This window comes from Lipotes vexillifer, unplaced genomic scaffold (assembly GCF_000442215.2).
Source record: "Lipotes vexillifer unplaced genomic scaffold, Lipotes_vexillifer_v1.1 scaffold811, whole genome shotgun sequence".
Taxonomy (NCBI): domain Eukaryota; kingdom Metazoa; phylum Chordata; class Mammalia; order Artiodactyla; family Lipotidae; genus Lipotes; species Lipotes vexillifer.
The window spans coordinates 940,646-964,348 of record NW_006775554.1 but is presented as its reverse complement, the minus strand read 5'-3'; the positions used below and the strand labels follow the sequence as shown (position 1 = coordinate 964,348).

The window sequence follows — 23,703 nt, the reverse complement described above, 5'->3', positions numbered from 1 at the left end:
ACCCCAGCCCAGCATGGACAGGAGCCAGGCTCTTCCCTTTGGCAACCTGATGCTTGCCTGCATCAGCCCTGGCTTCTGAGTCCACTCCTCAGGGGAGCCAGGGGTCATAGTGACCGTCTCCCTGCTGGCTGCCATGCCTCCTAGCAGTGCCCCACCCGTGAGGGCCAGAGGAACCACTGCAGGGGGCAGAGATGGCTCTGGCAGCCGCAGGTCTGAGGTTGGGTTGGACCAGGCAGGGTCCTCCAATCCCTGCTCTTTCACCAAGACTTCTACCTCTACTTGAGCGGGAAGCAGTCCTGAATGCAGGCCTCTCCACACCCACGGATGTGGGACTTCCTTCTGTCCTACAGCCAGGTGGGGAGCCTACCCCTCTTCCCACCCAAACTGAGGTGAGCCTCACACATAAAAGGCACAGACACTGATTGGATGCAAAATGATGGAGTGATAAAGTGCACAGGGTAGGGGGTGTGGTCTGGAGTCACAGTGCCTGGGTTAGAATCCCAGCTCTGCAACTTCCTAGCTGTGTCACCCAAAATTTCTGAGCGAGTAACTCAACATTTCTATGCCTCAGTTTCTTCATCCATACAGTGGGATACCTACTTACTGTGCTAGTCCAGGGGTTGGCAGGTATTTTCTTCTGTAAAGGGCCAGAGAATAAATACTTTTGGTTTTGGGGGCTGTACGTTTTCTTTTGCAGCTACTCACCTCTGCCAGCCATGGTAGCACAAACACAGCCATAGACAATTAGTGAACGAATGGGCGTGACAGTGTTCCAATAAAATTTTATTACGGACACTGATATTTGAATTGCATATAATTTTCAGGTCACAAACTGTCCTTCTTTTGATATTTTTAGTAATAGTAAAAAAACCCCACCCAAAACCATCCAACTCACTCTTAGGTCACAAGCAAAAATAGGATTTGGCCTGTGTGTTGTCGTTTGCAGTCTCCTGTGCCAATCTCTGTGAGCGCTTAGCATGGCAGCCAGAACACTGCCCTTGAGCTGATGTTGAGCCCCTACTACGCGCTTAATACATTTAGCTATTATCTCCCTGGAAGGTATGAATACGCCAGGAGGCGGCTGTCCCCGTGGCTGGCTTGTTGGTGAGGCTCAGGCCGTTGGTGGGGGTATGGGGTCTGCCTTGGAGGGGGAGCAGCTGAGCGGGTTACCAGGAGATAATCCATTATGGCTCAGGCTACCACTGGACAGCAGTGTCCAACAGTGTTCTTTCCCTGGCCCTTCTCTGCTTGGGGAAAGGGCCCAGAGCACTGGCTTAGCTGCCCAGAATATGTCCCACACCCACCCTGGAGTGAGGACCTCCTGTCACACCCCCCAGGCCTCCCTCCAGTGTACCCTTCCCCTCCACACACTCTGAGCATTTTGGGCCAGCTCCTGCCTCAGGGCACAGAGCAGACCTCGCCCCAATGTCAGTGACTAAGCAGTTTATTCACAAACGGCTTCAGCTCCAGGCCTGAAGCTTCCTCCTTCCTATCTTTGGCACCAGGCAGTGATTGTCAGGCCTCAACACCTAAGGTCACATCCTTGGGCTGGGGGAGTGGCTGAAACCCCCAGCTCGGGGCTTTGGAGGAGTCATTCTCTCCGAAGAACTCTGTCAGGCTTCACTCCTGGCCTTTGTCCAGGCCGGCCGCGTTTCCTCGGCCCCATCTGTCTCGGTAGCAGATGTCCTAAGGGTTTGGGCTGCAGGAACTATCTTATCCTGGGCGGCTGCGAGCATTGCTGGGTGGGGTCCAACAGTCCCCTGCGCATGCCCAGGCCCCGCCTTGTTCAAAGTAGACTTGTAGTCAATGTCTCTGAAAAGCCCAGAGTGGGGCAGAGGATCCGCTCTGTGTGCAGGAGACAGGGTCTAAGTTCTCACACCATGGCTGGTGGTCCTGGCTAGGTCTCTCTTCCCCAGCCTACCTCAGGACTCAGCGGGCACCTCAGTGCCTGTGAGCTGTCTGGAGAAGGCCCTCTCCAAGCGCAAGGTGTTGTATCTGGGGGGTGGCGTGCCCGGTACCTGGGCTGCTGGGGCTGGAGGTAGGCACAAGGCAGAGGTGAAAGTGGGCAGGTCATCGTCTATATTGAGGCCCAGGTTGTCCTGACCCTGAGGGCTGGGGGGAGCCTCGGGGCAGGGGGATGCCTGTCTCCGGGCCCACCACTCCTTGGCTTTGTGCCACTGGTGGCGTGCGACGATGGACAGGGAGTCGATGAAGAAGACCTCGATGATCTCAATGATGCAGATGATGGAGCAGCTCATCCACAGGCCCAGCTGGCCACCGATGTTGGACAGAAGCATCTCGATCTGCAAGGGAGGCCAAGCCAGACTATCAGGAGGGACCCCCGCCAAGTTGGCTTCATGCAAAGACCCCTGGTCCCAAACAGGTTTGGGGGAAAATGGGGGCAGCCTTCCTGTCCCCTCTAGCTCTGCCTGATCTGAGGCTTGGTTGGCCTTTGGTGACCCTACGAGCTCAGGCTGGATCCCCACAATCTGACTCTGCTCCCCAAGGCCAGGCAGATGCGTACACGTGCAGACCCGGGACAGGTCCCAGAGGGAAGCCACTCACGCTGTTGGCAGGGCTCTCCACGATGGATCTGTGGCTCAGGTCTTTGTAGAATATCAAAAGTTTGGCCAAGTCTGTCCTGTAAAGATCCCAATAGGCAGGGCCAAGGTGAGTTGGAGGCCTTTGCACTCTACCAGATGGACAGCCTCTCAGCATGGCTCTCTCTCTCCTGCCCAGCCCCCAGCATGGACCAGGCTCTGAGCTCCACAGGGTCTTAGAACCTGGTTTATGGGTTTCCTTCTGCACCACAGAGCACATCTCTGGCCTGGGGCTGGTTCATTCATTCACTCAAAAACCATTTTTGAACCCACCTGTAGACCAAGTTCCCTCGGCTGCATTCCCACAGCACAATGTTCCTCATTAAACCTTGACATTGCAGTTGTTTGATTGCTGTCTAAAACATGTATGGGAGACAGGCAAGTGATGTAAATGAGCAAGGCAGGCTGGGTATAAGGTCATAATGATAACAACCATAATAACAGCTAGCATTTACTGACCACTTCCTGTGTTGCCAAGCACTGGAAGAACCTTATGTGTTCCAAGAACCTTATGTGAGTCAACTTATTTAATTCTCACAACAACCCTATGAGGCAGGTATGTTTTAATTGTACCCGTTTTAAAGATATGGCAACTGAGACACAGATCGGATAAGTAACTTGCCCAAGACTACACAGCTCATGATTGGCAGAGCTGGTATTCAAACCTAGAAAGATCTGGCCCAGGGCTGGGCACTGTGGAGACAGTAGTGGCCCAGAGAGATGTGGGTTCACACGGCAATCCCCCCACCCTCTCCCATCTTTGTCTCCACCTGCTGAGGTCCCTGAACTCCGCCCTGGCTGATTTTTGCTAAAGGTCCCTTGGAAGTGAATTTCGATGTGGAAAATTCAGGTGGAATTAGAAGCTGCATGGCTCAAAGGAGTATTTTTCCAAGTGGGTCAAGATACATCAGGAAGCCATGAAATAAACTTACTGGGTCATGACCAGTACCTTTTACAAACTGAAATAGAAAAGATCAGATTGCATCCACAGAGAGATTCGAAATTTTTATCAACTGATATGGGCACTAATCATTCAGAATTGTGCTGTGACCAATTGGGATGGATGTAAACAATTGGTTTGGTACACAAGTGTGCAACATTTGAGAAGCAGCCCGAATGCATTGTACATCATAAGGGAGTACTGTTTCATGACAATTTTATTTCAGTTATGTATTCAATGGGCCACAATGGAAAATGTATTTTCATACTGTGGGTCATGGTCAAAAAGTTTGAGAGCCCCAGGCCTCGAGCAGGGCCTGGCTCATGATAAGAACTCAGTAAATATTTGTTGCATAAAGAAAGAATGAATGAATGAATGAATGAAAAGGAGAGCGTTTGGCACTGAGGAGTCAGGTGAGGAGGCTGGGACGGGGGCTGGCAGAAGTAGAGGAAGCAGGGCGGAGGTCAACTTACTTGTTGAGTTTTTTCTTTATTTGGCCTTGGTCCCAAGTGAGAACAGACAGCAACCATTTCTGTGGTGGAGAAAGAAGTGGCCAGGGGATGCCTGGAGAGACCAGAGCCAGCCTGTCTGCCCTCCCCTCTCAGCCCCAGCCCCTGACCCAGGCCTCCCCTGTGGATCACCCCTGAGGCCAGAGGACACAATCAGGACATGAGGCTCCAGGCTGATGGCTCCAGGGGGAAGAGAGGACAGAGAACTCACCTCGGAAACCTCAGATGGCCACTGCGCCAGACTGGTGGTCAGCGTCCACTCCTTAAAGCTACGCGGAGAATGGCATGGAGTGAGGGTGGGTGGCCTGGCCCAGCCCAGCCCTGCTCATCCCACTGCTTTGGGTCCACTCACCTGCAGGCTTCCTTGCACACCGACTGGCAGCCCAGCTCTCCCCAGACAAAGGCCTGGTGCAGTTCGTAGTAGCAGTACACTGAGGGACAGAGTGCAGGGTGGCATGAGCTTTGGGTCACAGGACCCTTCCTAGGGTTTTCCAGTGGTGCCCCCATAGTCTCCTTTTAATGATTTCACCTTCCACTTTCTACAAACACTAGTTCTCTGGAAACGAGTTCTGGCTTGTGATTTTGAGAGACAGAATACTGCCACAGCTAAGGACGAGTTGGGGTCGGGGGCAGGTTAGCAGCCCTTGCTTTGGGTCTAGCTTTTTTGCTCCCTGGCTGTGTGACCTTGGGCAAGTTGCTTAACCTTTCTGAGCCTCAGTTACCTGTTCTGTCAGAGGATACTATCAATAGTTCCTACCTCCTGGAGTTGACAGAGGTGGTCAAGGTTTTAGCACAAGCTGGGGTGTAGCATTTGATCCTTAATCAGAAAGTAGAATTCAAGCCAGGCTTCACAACAGGAGTGAAACTGGTCGGTGTCTCTCTATCAGTATCTCCCTCAGGCCAAAGGCCATAGGGGCAGGGTCCCGGGAGCGCCTTAGCTATTGCCAGAGCCGGGCTGACCCCACTCCTGTGGTGTGCGAGGCGGGGGTGGGTCTCACTCACTCCAGTTGGGGTGCTGACGGTAGTTGCAGTAGTTGGCTCCCTGAGGTAGAGGCTGGCTGAACTGGGCACACCCACATTTCTCCACCATCTTTGCCTGGAAGCACGAGTGAAGGCAGATCTGAAAGACAAGACCCAGGAATTCCCTTAACCTCCTTGCATGTGGATGCCAGAGACCCCCTCCCTACATCCCTCAGTTGGAGAGGGTCAGCTTCCCACAGCCTTGGCAGACAGCATAATGTACCCCTCATGTCACAGCCGATTGGGCCACAGGGACAAAGCTAGAAAATTTATTGGGAATTTAAACAGATGTGGAGGCCAGGTTGAGCTAGAGCTGCGGTGGTCATTTTCCATCATGTAAGTGCTGACCCAGATATAAATGGGAAACTTGGAGCAGGTGCTAAGAAACAGAGAGAAACAAACCCAGCCCCCAACTTTCCGATTCTCAGGTCCAAGCCCTCCAGGCTGGATCCCTGGGGATCGTAATATCCACGAAGCTTACAGCATAAAAGCTAATGGCGTGGGCTCGGAAGGCAGGCTGCTTGAGTTCAAATATCAGCTGTGCTAGCTCCTAGCTGTGTGACCTCAGGCAAGTTACTTAATCTCTCTGATGCTTTGGTTTCTTCGTTTTTGAAATAAGTATAACAAGGCCTACTTCATGAAGTTGTTGTGAGTATGAATTGAAAGATGTCAAGTGTTTGTAAATGGTAGCCTCTCACTAAATATTATCCAGAGTATCTTTCCAACGAGCTGACCCCTCCCCCCGACTTTTCTTTTTGGTCTTGAAGTCAGTGTGAATGTGTTTCTATTTCTTACAAGCAGACATTGTCTGACTACTGGTCTCTTTTCACTCAGTGTCTCCACCACCCCTCAGCTCAGCTCTGGTGGAAGCTAGTGGACTCAGTGCACTCAGGGCACCTGGTCCTTTTGTTCTGCTGGGATGATTCTCATTGGCTCTCTTAGTGTCCTGGTGGGAGGCGAAGGGCAGACTGCCAGAACAGGAGGCAGTGTAACAGGTGATCTCACTCAAGGGTTGACATAGGTAATACACTAGTGGGTGGTGGAGATCATGGGGAACCAGGGAACATGTCTCGTTTGATAAGGCCACTCCACCCACTGTTTATCCTGTAGGAATATGGGTCCAATGTTGCCAGACCTTGTTTTTCAAGAGAAGCTAGAAATCTGGGTTTTCTTGTGAAATTCCCTGACTTTTAAACACCATCCAGGAAAACCAGGTGAGCAGGGTGGAAGGGACCTGGGAGCTGCCACTTAGCAGCCCCGGATCCAATCCAAACTGCCCTGGTGACTGCTGAAGGGCACACAACTTGCCCAAAGCCATCAGTGGGTGAAGGGCACCCCTCACCCAGTGCCTCTCCCAGACTGCTTCCTCCTCCTGTCCCTCGCTCGCCAAGGCCCATTTAGGAAGTGGATCTCAGCTGTACATTCTCTTCCATGCAAACCTCAGTGAATCAATTAAGCTCTGGTTACAGATGGATTGAAGAGGACCGGAACCAGCTGGCATCATTTGCTCTTGAGGTCCTTGGATGAACCCCAGGATTCTAACCACAGTTCCCAGTCCCAGACACACCCCAGCCTATATATAACTTTGTTTCCTGGGTCCAGGCCACAACCCGGGGCTGGGTGCTGCCTCCAGCCTGTACCTGGAGGGAATACGGAGCATTGTAGATGTTCGTGATCAGCACGTTACTCCAGTCCTCCTTGCACTGGCTGTAGGGCTCACTCAGCTTGAAGGACTCCGTCTGTAATTACAGCAGCACACATTCAGCCCTGACCTCCCCCAAGACCCAGACAAGGGGCATTTCTAGCAGCTTCGAGGAGCTGAGCAGCTACCCAGTCATTCATTTAACAGATATTTATTGAGCATCTACTAGGAGCTTGATGCTATTCTAGGCACTATGGAATCCACAGTGATCAAAACAGACAAGTTCCATGCTCTTGTGGAGCTCACATTCTAGTGGGGTAGACAGATGGTCAGAAAGCAAATAAATCATTCTGGATCTTTTTTGATAGTGATCGATGAAACTGGGTAGAGACTAGAGGGGTTGGGAGGAGGGGGCAGTCTTTCCAAAAGTGATTAGGGAAGACGTCTTTGAGAAAAAGACAGGTTGGCTCGACATGGAATGGCAACAAAGAGCTGGACTTGCCAAGAAAGGTAGGAAGAGGATTAGGCAGAGGCAGCAGCAAGGCTGGCGGCGGGAGAGGGCCAGGGCGGCCGGAACGTGCTCAAAGGGAGAGCCGTCGCTGGAGGTGAGGTCAGAGAGGGTTGCCAAGGCCAAATCATGGCGGCCTCCTATGCTGTGCTGAGAAATTTGGGTTTGGATTTGGTTTTCAGAATGTAGTGAGAGCCACTGGAGAATCCACGGGGAGGGGCTGGAGGGACTAGAAAGATGAGCAGTGACTGTGCTGCGCGGGGTCCTTGTCTCAATGAAGGACTCATTTCCTACCCTCTTGTCTTCTGGTCCCAGAAGTTGACTTGAAAAAGTGGACTTTCTTTTTTTTTTTTTTTTTTTTTTTTTTTTTTTTTTTTTTTTTTTTTTTTTTTTTTTTTTTTTTTTTTTTTGTGCGGTACGCGGCCCTCTCACTGCTGTGGTCTCTCCCGTTGCGGAGCACAGGCTCCGGACGCGCAGGCTCAGCGGCCATGGCCCGCGGGCCCAGCCGCTCCGCGGCATGTGGGATCTTCCCGGACCGGGGCACGAACGCGCGTCCCCTGCATCGGCAGGCGAACTCTCAACCACTGCGCCACCAGGGAAGCCCGAAAAAGTGGACTTTCTTAGAGAGCACCAAAGAATACCCAGCAGAGCAGAATGATACCTTGATCAGAGGAGGTAAGAGCACCATAACTCAGTGTTCGAAAGCCTTATTAAATTATGTTTTATTACGGCTTACTACGTTTGATTCTAGCTTAATATTTGTCACTGCAAAGAAACAATCCAGACAAGCCAATTAAGAAAAAAAAAAAAAAAGGGTAATGTCTCCCAAGGGGGAATAACAACTGAATATATTGTGACCATATCATAGCTAGGATTTGGGGTGTGTGTGTGTGTGTGTGTGTGTGTGTACAAAGAGTTTTGTTTTGTCTTTTATGAAATGGGGAGGGTAAAGGGCAAATGGATGGCAGATTTTTGGGAGGGAAGAAAATTCTTTTTCCTTTGAAGAGTGGATACACAGAGAGAAAGGTGATTGGGTGGGGGGAAGGAATCAAGAAGTTTGGCGCAGGTAGAAACTACAGACATCTCAAGTGGCTGTAATCTCTTTCTGTTTGTATTATAATTCATCTGTTGACCCATTAGTCTCCCTCAATTAATTGCAAATTAATTTGCCCTCCAGGGCAAAAGTGCTCATTTTAAAACATTTAAACAGAAGAAGCAGAGAGGAAAGTAGTCGTCGGGTTTCCTCTCTTCCCCCGGGTACCCACTCCAACAGGTCAGATCTCGATCCTGAGATCCAGACACACATCGCACGTTCCCTTTGCCCTGCAATGTCCTCTTCTCACTAATAATAAAGAGTGAGTGTCTTTCCACGTCAGTACAGAATAAACAGACTTACTTCATTCCTCTAATAGCTGGGTAGCAAACTGATTTAGAGCCTCTAGTGCATGCCAGGGCTGGGCTGGGATCTGGGCACGAAGATGCCAAGCAGTGGCTTCCCTCGAGGACACCTCCATTCAATGCTACCCTCTAAGCTTCTCCAAGCAGCAATCTCCCTGATTGGATGTCCCTTGGAGCCCCCAGGCCCAGGATGTCCACAGAGCCTAGAGCGTCAGCTACTAGGTACAGGGCTCTACCTGCCTGTGGGGAGAGTTCAACAGCCTGGCATCTAGGGGAGAGGGTCCGTCCACGCAGGTAAGCCCTGTGCAGCTGGCAAAGGTGGCTGAGGCTCTTTCTACTTTGAGAACCAGGCCATGGACCACTTCCAGAAAACCGATTGTGAGAAGTCATATTGTGATTTTTATGCTTTTTGAGTACTCGATGGCCCTTTACTTTGCAACGATGCTTATCAAACTCAGAGCTCCTGGGTTATTCAGGTTAACTTCCTGAAACACCTGGGGCTGGGGCAGATGGGGCCAATGGCCTTTTGAGAGGGGAAGAGTGGTCTTTAGCTTCTCAAAGCCTCAGCTAGATGTACTTGGACAGAGCCCTGGCTTGCTCTCACTCTCTCTCCCCCGCCGCCTTTCACTCCCCCACTTCACTGTCAGTTTACCAGAAGCGCTGATCTGGGCAGCATGGGGAAACATTTTGGCTTCTGTCCTGACCCCTAGGGACCCAAAAATGAGAATGGGTATATATGTATGTGTGTGTGAGAGTGTGTGCAAGTTTAGATGGATAGATAGATAGGTAGATAGATAGATAGATATGTGTGTGGCATGCACAGGTATGTGTAGGTGTGATTAGGCGTCTGTGTGCACATGTGTTGTATGTGGGTGTATGTGGGAACAGGACTCATTTTTATCAAAATGAGGTCCTATCTGCTTCCTTCTGAGAATCCTGGGGCGGGGAGGGCAGTTGCACAGAGTCCTTAGCTCACCTCTTTAAAGGTATGAACTGTGCCAGGGAAAAGCCTAGGTGGCAGCAGGAGGCTCTAGGTGGAATTATGGGTGTTTTAACTCTTTTTTCTTTTGTTCTGTTTTTAAATTGTAATAAATTATAAAAGTTATTTGTAATGTTACAAAATAATTTATAGATATAAATAATTATAAAAGTTATTTTTATGTTTCTAATCAATGGAGGAGAAAAGAATTATGCAACATATGAAGTTAGGGCTACTTGTTAAGAATTTGGAGGAATTCTGCATTTCACATCCTGCAGAAATAAAATTCTAGTGGGTTAAACTATTCAATGAAATCATAAAATAACTGGAAGGAAAATCAGCTCAGTATCTGATCTCAAGGAGGGAAAATCCTCAATAAACATAATGACTAAAGAAGAAAACAAAGATTTTGACTATGTAAACATCTGATGTTTTTGCATGTGAAAAAGTAGCATAATGAAAACTAAAATGAAAGCACACACTGGGAAAGATATTTGCAACACATATGGCAAATAATTAGTACTTTCTATATACTATATGGAACAGATCAGTATCTTACTCAATATCTCACTCAGAAGGGTGTCACGAGGACAAGAAAAATCTTCCCTAACTCCTCTTTTTGGTTCAAATATTCTTCCTTCCCTTCACATCTCTTTTCTTAAAAAAATGTATAGTAAATAGCCAATATTTTTGGAGCACCCAATACATGCCAAGCACTGTTTTTAATTTTCACATGAATCAACTCACTGAATTCTCACCAGACTATGCAGTAACAATATTATCATCCCCATTTTACAGATGACGTAACTGAGACACAGAGATCACACAATCAAAATGCAAAGCTGGGGTTTGGACCCCAGTTGTCTGGCTCCAAAGTCTGAGCCCTTAATCCCTGTTATACATGTGCTTGTGAAGAGAAGTGTGTGCATACTTTAAGATAAAAATGTACAGTAGGAGGATTTCCCTGGTGGCTCACTGGTTAAGAATCTGCCTGCCAATGCAGGGGACACAGGTTCGAGCCCTGGTCCAGGAAGATCCCACGTGCCGCGGAGCAACTAAGCCCGTGCACCACAACTACTGAGCCTGTGCTCTAAAGCCTGCGAGCCACAACTGCTGAGCCCGCGTGCCACAACTACTGAAGCCCATTCACCTAGAGCCCATGCTCTGCAACAAGAGAAGCCACCGCTATGAGAAGCCCGTGCACCTCAACGAAGAGTAGCCCCCGCTCGCCGCAACTAGAGAAAGCCACGCGCAGCAACGAAGACCCAACGCAGCCAAAAATAAATAAACAGATCTTAAAAAAAAATTGTACAGTGAGGTTTGCAATGACAGTGAAGTCTCACCCCTCTCCGGGGCCTGGCTCCACACTCCCCTGGGTGAATTTGCCCTTGCCTGCTTCCTCATCTCTCATTCGTGATCCAACCCATTGTACTTTGGTTTCTGTTCCACTCCTTCCACTGAAAACTGCTCTGGCAGAGAACCGGTGACCTCTTGGCTGCCCAACCCAACAGCTTTCGCCCTTTACCTTGCTTGACCTTCCAACTGCGTTTGGCACCCTAGCTAATACCTTCCTGGAAACCCTCTTCGTTTCTCTGACACCAACCCTTTCCAGCTTCTGCTGCTACTTTGGTCCCTCTATTTCTCCATTTTCTTTCTGCTCAGCCCTTAAACATTTGCATTCTGTCTCAGGTCTTGGGTGATGGTATTTCTTTCTGAGTCTAGAATTATGCTAGATGTAACCCCACCCTCAACCCTGCCGTGGCCCCCGGATTTTTCTCCTGAGCTCCAGGTTCACAGCATCTACTGGCAGGATGTTTTCACCTTGATTTCCCAAAGGCACAACAACTTGGGTATGTCCCAAACTGAAGTGGTTATTTTCTCCCCCAAACCTACCCTTCTTGTATTCCCTAATTTAGAACCTGGCACTTCCATCCACCCCACTACCCAAGCCAGAACCTAACTATCAATCTAACTCCCCCTGGCCTTTCCTCAGTGACCTCGGTTGTCAAACCCTGTTGCTTGTAATACCTCTCAAATCCATTCACTTCTGCTCATCCCCACGGCCATTGCCTCAGCTAGGGCCTCATCATTTCCTTCTAGTGTTACTGTAAATACTGCGCTGTCTCCAGTATCTTGATTGCACTTCAGCCAAAGCGGTTTTTCAGAATGACTCACTACATGGCTTCAATTCCTTTCTGTGACCCCTTTGTAATTGCTATGCCCTTTGTCTGGACTAGCCTTTCCTGATACTATTTGCCTGACAGTTGTCCTTTAAGAATCCATCACCTAGAAAGCCTTCACCAAAAGCTTCTGTCCTGGCTCCCAACCACCCATCCATCTATCCAACAGTCTTTACTGAGGATCTACTACATTCTAAGAACTGAGCCTGGGAACAAGATAGAGAAGGTCCCTGTTCTCACAGAGCTTGGACTTGCGTTGCAAAGGTATGTTATCTTCTCTTAAAGGTGAATCTTTGAAGGTAGGTGCTCTGTTGTATCCATCTCTGAATATCCAGTGCTTTGGACACATGTGCCTCAGTGAATGAAGGAAGATTAGTTAACCAACTGCCTAACAAACTGAGTCTACCAGTTTAACATGCCTATCGGAAGTAAATAAATAACTAAATAAAAAATAAATAAGAAAGGAAGTCTAGTTTGTTTGGACTTAGTCTAGCGACTCTCTGGTGACCTCTCAGTAATCCCTAGTTTTTTTGTTGTTTTAAATGCTCGTAAATCAGAACTAGAGCTTCCTGACCCTGCTCTGTGGCTTTGATTTTGTATATCTCAAATTAAGTGTAGCAGAAAACCGACCCATGTCTTTGTTTACCATCATTGCTAAAGAGAGCATTTGCTTAACAGTGTGATGGATATTTTTCTAAGCTCAGGGAAGAAAACCAGAGGGCAATTCCTTAGTTTTTGTACTTTCCCAAGCTCTAAGTGTGCAGACACTGTGAGAGGCTGAAGGTAAGAATGTGCTGCAAATCCCAGGTGCTTCCTCAAGGTATAAAGCTGCCTGAGAAATGCTGGATCAAAATGTTCGCTATTCTGATCTGGGAGTTTTGTAATCTGCCAGTGAACAGAGGAATCAGAGACCTGGCTCCTTAAGTAGTAAGCTAAAGGGATTTCCCTGGTGGTCCAGTGGTTGTCTCCGTGCTCCCAATTCAGGGGGCATGGGTTTGATCCCTGTTTGGGAAACTAAGATCCCGCATGCCACACGGTGAAGCCAAAAAAAAAAAAAAAAAATGATAGTAACTTAAAGTCTTTTCAAACCACAGTTCGAGCAGGTTGGGGCTCAAGATTTTTCCTTGGGCGATCAGCATTCACACAGCCCAAGTTGGTACACAGCACTTCTCATGTTGGAACAAATTTCCCACATTGAACAAAGCCACTAAATGACACGGCTTCACAGATGTGCCATCCTGATGTTTTCTCTTGTCCAGGGTTGCCCTTTGATGGGACGTGGTGAGGCACCAAAGCCACAGATGCCAGTTTATCTTCTCTGCTGTCTCAACTTAAATACCACCTTCTCAGGAAAGCACCCCTTGAACTTCCCCTCTTCTCCCTATTAAAAAGCCCTAAATCAGGCCTCTCTGTGATATGCTCTCATGCATCCTGTATTTCTCCTTCTTAGCACCTATGATGATTAGAGTTAATCACCTGTGCAATTTTTTGTTTGTTATTGATTCTCTCTGCTAGACCCTAAGTTCTAAAAGGACAGCAACAGTCCTGGGGACACTGATGTAGCCCCAGCATCTAGCACACAGGATGTGCTCAGAAAATGCTTGTTGGATGAATAGATGATGGAAGAATATACAATCCCCAATGCCCACCATATCACTTTATAACTCACTCTGAAGCCATCATTTATGGCTGTGCTAAAACTTTGGTGTCATCCTAGCTTTACTTTCTCTTAGGAAGACACACTTTTCTTCTCTCATTCTGAAGTACTCAGGTTTCCAAAGCTGAGGTTCCTGAGTTTGTGGCCTCTTGAAATGACCACTGGAGTTTGGTAAAAATACAGATCCTTGGGCTCATCTCTCAGAGACATTGATTCAGTAGATCTGAATCTACTGATCAACAAGTTTGGAAACGACTGCGCTGGAGGAAAAACTTGTGAGGGATGAGGGCTAATACGTTTAATTTGGGATACCGAGGTTGGATATAAACAAAGGCATGAACAAAGAGTCCACAAGGAGATTTTTTTCCTCCATAAATAGGTGAAAAAATGCCACTAAGAATGACTGTCAAAAATTATAATAGGGTTTCCCTGGTGGCGCAGTGGTTGAGAGTCCGCCTGCCGATGCAAGGGACACGGGTTCGTGCCCCGTTTCCGGGAAGATCCCACATGCCGCAGAGCGGCTGGGCCCGTGAGCCATGGCCGCTGAGCCTGCGCATCCAGAGCCTGTGCTCCACAACGGGAGAGGCCACAACAGTGAGAGGCCCGCATACCATAAAAACAAACAAACAAACAAACCAAAAAAATTATAATAGATACCATTTTTTTCTTGACAGATTAGCAAAGATTAAAAATTGGTTAATACCCGTGTGGGTACAGCCTTATTGGAGGACAATTTGGCTAATATACATACTGATTGATATACTTCTAGGAAGCAATCGATGACTACACCTCACATTGCACCATTGCTTTTAGTTGTACCTGGAAACAATCTCAAGTCTATCAACAGGGAATTGCTTCAATAACTTATCCACACAATGGACTATTACGGGTCTTTAAGAAGAATGAGGCAGAATCTATATGTATATTCATATGGAACTATTTCTAAGACATAGTATCAAGTGAAAAATGGGGCAGAACAGTATTTTGTATTTGCATAAAAGGAGAAATGCTTATACCCACACACACATGCTTGAAGCAGACTATCACATCCCTGGCAAAACATAGAAGCAGCAGCAATGGTCTCCATGCAGAGGAAGGAGGGAACCAGAGGTCAGGGATAGAAGGGAGATACATCTGCATGGTAGGCTCCTTGTATTGTCTGGGTTTTTTACTTTGTGCATATACTCCCTTTAAACAAGTACTTAATAGTTATTCTATTAGATAGAGCAAGTGACAGAGACAGAGAGTGAGAGAATGAGACAGAGTGAGACAGAGACTGGCATAAAAAGACCCCAGGCCTGCAAACAAGAGACTGTACAAGCGTGGCCAGGGGCGTCTGAGCACACTCCTTGCCCTGCCCTTGTGCTTCCATTGGGCATGACTGACTCAGGGATTGGAGTCTGCAGCCCAGACGTGCTTTCGTTGATAGGTATGAGTGTTCTCAGCACCTAGTGAGGTCAGAAAAGGTCAAAGACTTGAGGGGAGTGGCTCTCGGTAAATGAGGTGAAACTGATGGAAGTAGGATGGTCCAAATAGACGTTTGATGGCCCAATGACTTTCCAATAGTGGTTTACATGCCCCAGTGGCCTCTGGGTGTCCCAGAAAGGTGTTAATCTGCTCTATTTATATTAGTGACAGATACATAGTTAGTGTCTGACCAGCACAGGTTCCATAAATGCTGACATTTGTCTCTGGAACAAGGAAGGTTCCTTCAATTCTTATCCAAAATGGCATCCTGTCCTTGTTCATCCATACAAAAGATACAAAGACAGCCTTTAGTATAACTACTAGAATGACCACTGGGGTAACCATTGGAAAATACTAGACCCTATGCTTCCTTTTGAAACCAACACCCTTTTCCATAAGCTGAACCTCACTGGTTATCCTTCAACAAAATCTTTCCTCCTCACCAAGCCGACGGGAATCAGAAAATTCTCTTACCAGGTGCATCCCTATGGAGGTGGCCATGGCCGTCTCAATCTCTGTTCCCACATCCTCGATGAAGGGGTACTCATCCTGCCGATGGACAACCACCTTAGCCCCAGTGGAGGACACCAGGAAGGGGTTGTACTCCTCTTCGTTTATGTACAAGATGACCTGCAGCCCTGGGAGGATAAGGCAGCCTGCTGTGGTCAAAAGCCAGGAGAATGTTCCCTGGTGGTAGCCTACCTCTCCCACTGCTCTGGGAGTCTCAAAACCAAGACCCAGGCATTTCCCACAAGTGAAAGGTAGACAAGGGTGAGACTGGAAACTCCAGCCTGACTTGTTCACTGCTCTGTCTCCAGGGCTTAGCACAAAATAGGGCTCAGAAACAGTGTGACTACTGCAGGTTTGCTAAGCATAAGGAAAACTACTACCCTGCCCAAGACACGAATCTCCACGTGGTTCTTTGAGATGGGAAGTTCTGCTGGGCACCCAAAGGGACACACAGAGCTGTGGCTGCTTAAACCCTCAGGGAGAGACACCAGTGGTGAATCCGATCACTGGCCTAACTCCTCTCCCTGTTCCTACTCTTTTTTTTTTTTTCTTGCGCCTGCAGTCTAATCTGAGCCCAGCAGCCAGAGGGACCTTTTAAAATCAGGAATCAGATCAGGTCACTCCCTTGCCTGAAACTCTTTAGTGGCATTTCATTGCATACACGGGGATGCCATAGAATAAAGTCCAGAAACCTGACTGTGGCTCTCAGGGAGATGATGATGCCTCCCTCCTCATTCCACTCTCCCCTTCCGTCAAGAAGCTCCAAGCAGGCTGGTCTTCTTTCTGTTTCTGCAGCACACCAAATCCATTTCCTCTTGGGGTCCTGGGACTTGTTAGTGCCCCAAATGCTCTTCCATGGACCTTAGTGCGTATTTTCCATCTTTAAATAACCCTCCTCCCAGAGGCCTTTCTGGACCTCCTTATCTGAAATAAACCCCCCATCTCAGTCCCAGCCACTCTCTCTACCCTTGCGCTGCTTTGTTTTCCTCATAGTGCTTGCTAGGATTGATAACCAGATAATATCTATGTGCTTGTTCACTCATTTATCTGTCTCTCTGCAACAAAATGCAAGCTCCCTGAAAGCAGAGATGGCATCTGTCTTATTCACCACTGTGTCCCTAAGACTTGGAAGAGGGCCTGGCATACAGAAGACACCCAACAAACATTTGGTAAACAAATGAGAGCAGGGCCTATATGAGTTGAAAGAAGAGAACTTTGAGAGTTATTCTGACTTCTTCTATTTGTAAGTAAAGGAAACAAAGCCCAGAGTGGGGAAGCGATTTGCTCAAGGTCACACAGCCCACGTTCAGCAGACCCAGGATTGTGCAACAGTTCCCAGACTACTTCTTCCCACTGACGTGTGTGCCCTGAATTACGGTTTCTTGCAGATTTGGTAAGAACACAGAGAAAACAGTAACAAAGATGAGGTGTCCAGGTAGGTTTTCCTCCATGACAAGACCTTGCCTTTCCTTGTAGGAGTATATATCTATATATCAAATCATGTTCAGTTTGTTTAGGACCTTTCAAGAATTCCTTTTGTAGGTAAACCAGTCCAGTCTGTTGAGTTCCTGCCTTCTCTACAAAAGTCACAGTAGTAGAGTAGTAGTAATACTAATACTGGAGGTAGTAATTATTGGTGGTGATAGTAGTAGCAGCAGCAATGGTAGTAATGGTAGTAATAGTAGTAATGACAACCACATCTAGCATTTATTGCGTGTATAGTGTGTGTTATGGACTGAATTTTGTGTCTCTCCGCAGGTTGCCCCCTCCACACTATTCATATGTTGGAGTCTTAATCCCCAATGTGATTGTATTTGGAGATTCAGACTTTAGGCAGGTAATTAAGGTTAAATGAGGTCATAAGGGTGGGCCCTAATCCCATAGGATTAGTGTTCTCATAAGAAGAGGAAGAGCCAACTAAGCTCTCTCTCTGCACAGAAGACAGGCCATGTGTGGACACAGAGAGAAGATGGCCAACTGCAAGCCAGCAAGAGAGTCCTCACCAGAAACTGAATTTGCCAGCAACTTGACCATGGATTTCCAATCTCCAGAACTGTGAGAAAATAAATGTCTGTTGTTTAAGTCACCCATCTGTAATATTTTGCTATGGCAGCCCAACCAAACTAATACAGTGTGTATCAGGTCTTATTCTAAGTGCTTTTTATATTTTGTCTTCTCAATTACCTTGTATCATCGATACTATTATTATTCCCTCATTATAGATGAAGGGGTGTAACTTACATTGGGTCACATAGTGAGTGGCAGAGCTGGGTTTTGGCTCCAGAATCTGTCATCTTAACCAGGATAAAGGTGTGTTTGCTTCCCTAATCTCCTGTTCAGCACGTCTGGATTTAAGTCCATCTGGAAGCTGCCTGCCCAGCATTACTCACTCCAGTTACAAGCTTAAACCCAAGTGGTTTCTCTGGGAGAAGAAACCCCAGGGTTGTCCCTGTTGCTCTCTCAAAAGCAAAGAGGAGATGTCAAAAAGGAAAACAGACTCTGATAAAGAAGGAAAGAACCGACATGGATGTTCATGGAAACACTGCAAGAAGAAAAGTTGTGCCCCAAGTTTCTGGCCAAGTGGGGAAAACCTGCATCTCTGGAAGGCCTAAAGCATCCCCATTTGTCCTGCTGCCAGCATGCTTGCCATTAGAGCACCCCAGGATCTCCTTGGTGCAGATTTCCTTACCATATTCACTGCCTCCCACGGAGGTGCTGAGGACAGTTTCATTTTGTCTATTGTTGAATGTGTAGCAATTCCCATACATTGGATGGTGGAAACGTGTGAAGTTCCTATGCGGGGGAGAATACAGGTCAGAAAAGGGCCATGCTGGGAACTCCCCTCATGCACCTGAGCTGAAGTCCAAATGGGCAGTGCTAATGGGCCAGCTCTCTTTTGTGGACAGTGGATGATAGACATGACTTACTTCCCCCATCTTTCCTCTGATAGATGACAAACAAGGCCCCTTGTCCAATTGACACATGTTGATGTAGAACGGCTCTCTGCTTTCTGTTCTCCCTTTTAATCTTCTCACCTCCATCTCCATCCTGACTTGGCATTCTTTGTGCCAATATATCTGCCCCCCGTTTCCTCTACTCTTGAATTTCTCAGCCAACACTTGACTTTTTCCCATTTCAATTCCTAGCAAATGATCCCCAGAAAAGGAATCACATCATATGTGTCCTTATACTGACTTTAGAATCCAACCTTCAGGGAGACATGATTCCAATCACTCAGTTTTCACAAGGGTCAGTATATCAACTAACATATAGAAAGGCTTAGTATTTCAAAAGAATGAAGAAAGCCCTTCAGATAAGCAGGAACACTTTAGAATGTCCCATGACTGCCCAGTCTCTACCAGGGATCTGAGTGTTATCTTAAAGGTGGAAAGTTCTGAAAGTTCACACATCTGTACCTAGACCTTTCTTCCCTGCCTCTTCTTTCCCTCTCTCCTTCCTCCCTTTCTTCTTTCCTTCCTGTACTAGATCAGTGGTTCTCACTGGTATGTGTGATGGTAATATACAAGGTTATATGTCCACCATCAACTACTCTGTTTCTGTGAGTAATTTAATGAACTTAAGGATATTTTGACTCTACACCATCTCCACCTTCCTCACTGACTCTAGAGCTGAGCTCCTGTATAAGTCATTTTCCAGAAGTCAGGGTCAGTGAGAAGAGCACATTTTGCTCCCAAGACCCTCTAATTGAGCTTCAGGTGCACGCAAGGAGCCCAGCACTCAGAACCGCTGGTCCTTGGAGCTGAGAGAGCAGCCTTCCCCTACTGACCTGGCATCACAGGACTCCCCATCAAAGAAGCAGGTGACCAGCAGCTCCTCAGCAGAGTAGCTCATGTTGATTTTCTTCTCCAGAGACACCTGTGCCATGATGTTCATGTAGTGCAGCTTGTACCACTCCCGGATGGCATTAATCCCCGAGCTGAAGGTGTAGACTGCACAGCTGGATGTGTCATTTGAACACTGTAAATAGGAGGAGACACCAGGATGAAACTATCAGCCCTACCAGTGGCCTTCAGAAGGACTGTAAGGAACTGAAACTCTAGATCAAACACTCAGGGGAACAGGAGGGATATCTGGGGCAAGGATGGGCTTCTTCTCACTTCTGGGGCCTGGGACACATCATCCTCAAGCCTCAAGGACCAAGAAGGGGCTGAGTAAGGAAGGACACAGAGCCTCACTCTCATGACTCCCTACCAAGCGAGAAGCAAAATCAGCTTCTTCAGGGTCCCCAGACATCCAGGCTTTGACTGATTATGGCTACTGAGTTCCCACCTAACTCTCACCATTTCTTATTGGGCCAACAGTCTAGAAATCGAGATTCTAGCCCAGACTCTGCCACAACCTCTCTGCAGAATCTTGGGCAAGGCATTACCTATCCATTATTTCACCTACAAAATGTTGACCAAAATACCATCTTTCCCCACCTCACATGGTAGTTGGGAGGACCAGCATTTAAAATACATAATGAGAGTTTTATAGGGAAACTGTGGTATATTCCAGATGTTCTCATCACACAGGACTTGAAAACTTTCCTAAAAGATGGACACCAGGGCTTCCCTGGTGGCGCAGTGGTTCAGAGTCCACCTGCCGATGCAGGGGACGTGGGTTTGTGCCCCGGTCTGGGAGGATCCCACATGCCGCGTAGCAGCTGAGCCCGTGAGCCATGGCCGCTGAGCCTGCGCGTCCGGAGCCTGTGCTCTGCAACGGCAGAGGCCACAAGAGTGAGAGGCCCCCGTACCGCAAAAAAAAAAAAAAAAAGATGGACACCAAAGGATGGATTTTGGTATCAAGGAGAACTTTATCTTATATAAGGACCCAGGAAGACTTCAAAAAGGCTCAGTTATTCAGAGAAAGGGCCATTTTCCCCCAGGATTTGCAACTGGAGCCATGAGGTCTCACAATCGGCAACCGAGACTATAAAGCGGAGGTTGTTCTCATCTTGTAGAGGGGCTGGGCCACAGAGAAGGAGGGCGATGGCTGAGTTTGGCCAGGAAGACAATGGAATTCATTTTTGGTGAATGGCTGCTTCTTCAGAGTCCCTCAAATGGGACCAAGAAGGAGAGATGAGAAGTCAAGCTTTAGCACCTCATGAAGGCAAGTGCTGCTGGGAGCACTGTGTTTCTGCTGCTCATTTTCTATTTTCTTCCTTCTGGTGTCTGCACCCCAATTTGGCTTTGGTAGAATTTCCTTCCACCCTTTGGATACAGTCAGCTGAGACTGTCCATCAAGATGTCCTACCCTATGTGAGCCATCAGCTGACCCAAACTTGGCCAATCAGATAGTCCCCAAATGGGATCTGAATCCATCTTTATGGTTGGATTAACAAAAAGACTGAAAACAGTTGAAGCTTATTTAATCCAGTAGCAGTATCTGAAACGACTTTTCATCATTTCTTGCCACCGGGATCCCTGGATCTTCCCTAATTTCTGTCCTTCAAGAGGCCTCCATGAGCTACTGGTTACCTTCTAAGACATTTTTATCTTAAGATTGCCTGGATCAGTTTCAGTTGCTTGCAGCTGATTCACCCTAACTGAGTGTGTTTCTTCCTGTGGGACTATAGGGCTAATGGCAAAGGAGAAACCTCTCTGGACACACTATCCCATCCCATTCCCCGAAACCATGAGGATGTGCATCTTACCAGCTGGAATCCTACCATGTCCTTGGACTCATAGACATGCACGACGTCTGATGCCTTGTGAATGATTCTGCCATTGACTTTCCGCTTCCGTCCTGTGCGGAAGTCCCTTGCCTTGCTTGTCTCACCCTTATCGAAGGCCAGCAGTGGGATCAGGTTGAGGAATTTCGACCCTGTGCCCTCCTTGGCCGAACTCCAGGACTCTGCCTCTCGGCGTTTCCGAGATGTAATCTCTGAAAAGCCAAACAGGGTCTTCAAGCTCCCTCTGGTCTCCTGTTCCAACTCAGCTAGAAGGTGCCGCACGGCACTGTACCTGTCAAGGCGGGAAGGGGGAGTCAGGGATGGAAAACCCCTCTGGCAGAAAGCTGGCACTACCCCATGCCGCTTTCCATCGATGTGCGTCAGCCTGTGCCCATCACCCCAGAGCACTTGGCCAAGAAAACCAGGCCTTTTATAATTTGCCCCCTCCAATGTGACCACTGGCTCAAGTAAATGGAGCAGGCTCCCACATGACCCTTGTGTGACTTCCCGTGGTTTCACCTTTGCCACCACTGTCTGCTTGCTCTCAGGGTGTGTTGATGAGTTTGCCCCAACCAGCATTTCTGGAGTGGTGACTGTCAGGTGCCTCCCATAAACCAGCCACAGTGAAGACAAGTAAATAACTGCTAACCAGGAGTCTCCCCAGGGGGCAGGCTCTGTCTCTACCCAGCATACTTGCCCCTGCCCATGGGTTCTCCTCGAATCAATGCTGGGAGGCAAGAGGTATAACTGTTACCTTGACAGCCCCCAAGGACACAGAAGCATGATCTGGGAGTTGACTACATGACTATACCACCATCTTTTAATTTTCACAATACCAAGTGGTCCTGGCCTCCCTCTTAACTCTCCCCACTCTCTCTCTCCCTTGCTAGGGGCACAGGCCACACAGCATAGTGACTGAGTATATAAACTCCAGAGCCAAACTACCTGGGTTCCAGTTCCCCATTCTGGTTCTGGATGTGTGACCCTGGACAAGCCGTTTAGCCTTTCTGTGTCTCAGTTTCCCCACATGTAAAATGGGGCTATTGGCAAGAGTCAATGAGTTTATTCTATCTATCTATCTACCTATCTATCTATCTATCCATCCATCCATGTATCTCTGTGTGTATGTATGTATATACATATGGTCACTGTTATTAATTTTATTAGTGTAATTATATTTGTTAATATTTCAATCCTCTACTACCACATCAGCTGCACTAGGACAAAGGCTGTGTTTGAGTCGTTCACTTCCATGCCCCAGAATCTAGCACAGTGAATGACAATTTGTAGATGCTGAGTAAAAGATTATGGAACAATGGATGAAAGGAAGAAAGGAGGGGGGTGGGAAGGAGGGAGGGTGAGGTAAAGGGAGGAAAGGAGGGAGGGAGGGATGGAGGAAGGAAGGAAGGGAGAAAGAAAGAAAGACAGACTTTGAGGTGGAGGATGAGTTTAGACCTGATTTTGATGCTGAGCTTTGCCATCAACTCACTGATGACTCTGGGCGAGAGAGTCGCCCCTGCTCTTCCCTTCTCCCCACCCTCACACCTGCTCTGACAAATTCTGCCAGATTCCGATGTGCCTCACAGATCAGTTTTCAATAATCCTGAGAAGGATTACAATAACCCATTTAGAACAGGTCTTGCAGCAGACAATTGGGCAGTACCAAGGGCTGATCCTGCCCAGAGCCCAGCGATCTCAATTAGTGGGGCTGGGTTTGCTCAGATGAGCTGAGATGCTTCTGGAAGCCACCTAGGTGTCATGTCTGAGTCAGCCTCCAGCTCACATTCAGGGGAGAGTGAGGGTGTGAGCTTGGAGAGCCCAGGGGAAATGGCTAAGCTGGTGTGTGTGTGTGTGTGTGTGTGTGTCTGTGTGTGTATCTCCAGGGTAGGAGGAATGCTAGTTCATTCCAGGCTCAACCACCAAGCAAAAGTGATCCTTGCAGCCTCCCTCTCTTGCCTTCCTTGAGCTTGCCCATCCTCAGAAGTAGCTGATGTACTGAAACCTTGGTACAGATTTCAAACCTGGGAGAGGGCAGTTTCCCAACACTGGCAATGAATTCAAATTTCTAAAAAGCATGATTGCAGGCTGGAGTGTGTCACCTTTGGGAGGGGCATTGGTACCTGGAGGGTGCGTGACCCCCCTCCCTGTCCCTGCTCCTGCCTCTTACCTGTAAGGATTGATGTTGCAGATGGTGACAGCAGGAAAATCCAGCTTCTGGAAGTGGACTTTGATGGAGACAGAGACGGTGTAGAAGGTTGAGATGAGGAGGGCACACTGCCAGAAAATGAGGGCCACGGCTGTCAGCGTGAACAGAATCCAGAGCAGGCGCCGGAGGCGGCCACGGGACACCACGATGCGGCGGCAGCCGTGGGTGTTGGTGTTCAGACAGTACCACCGCATCAGCTCTTTGATGGTAGGTGCCTGAGGTCCCCTCACGGGCAGATTCTTCTTGATTTTGGCTTTGATCTTCTCTCCAGCAGCCATGGTGAAGATGGGACTTGGCGGGGCAGGCAAGCTGGAGGGGCAGAGAAAAAAAAGCAGGTGAGTGGGCACAGCCCAGAGGCTGGGCACTGGGAAACACCAGCCCTCATGTCCTCAGAGGCTGCCTTCCTCTTTCCC

General features: G+C 48.1%; 1 protein-coding gene across 2 annotated transcripts; it reads right to left on the bottom strand.

The window, feature by feature from the left end:
- Window positions 1-898: 898 nt before the first annotated feature.
- On the bottom strand, window positions 899-23,568 carry SCNN1G (sodium channel epithelial 1 subunit gamma). Of its 2 annotated transcripts, XM_007449978.1 has the most exons (13): window positions 23,252-23,568; window positions 21,067-21,376; window positions 19,198-19,388; window positions 18,100-18,203; window positions 15,375-15,538; window positions 6,710-6,808; window positions 5,052-5,169; window positions 4,402-4,480; window positions 4,261-4,318; window positions 4,014-4,072; window positions 2,566-2,641; window positions 1,941-2,303; window positions 899-1,137 (listed from the first exon to the last, which is right to left on the bottom strand). In XM_007449978.1, the coding sequence occupies exons 1-13, from the start codon at window positions 23,566-23,568 to the stop codon at window positions 1,045-1,047; spliced, it is 2,031 nt and encodes a 676-aa protein (XP_007450040.1). In that variant the 3' UTR covers window positions 899-1,044. The 2 variants fall into 2 exon arrangements, with proteins under 2 accessions (XP_007450040.1, XP_007450041.1); XM_007449979.1 differs by lacking the exon at window positions 899-1,137 and having other exon boundaries at window positions 1,873-2,303.
- Window positions 23,569-23,703: the final 135 nt, after the last annotated feature.

Excerpts from the sequence above, each read along its gene's own strand:
- SCNN1G (XM_007449978.1), bottom strand. The coding sequence starts at position 23,568 with ATGGCTGCTGGAGAGAAGATCAAAGCCAAAATCAAGAAGAATCTGCCC. Across the intron at positions 15,539-18,099 it reads CGTGGGAGGCAGTGAATATG|GGCTGCAGGTCATCTTGTAC; the intron begins GTAAGGAAATCT and ends TTATCCTCCCAG. Across the intron at positions 5,170-6,709 it reads ATGCTCCGTATTCCCTCCAG|ATCTGCCTTCACTCGTGCTT; the intron begins GTACAGGCTGGA and ends CTTGTCTTTCAG.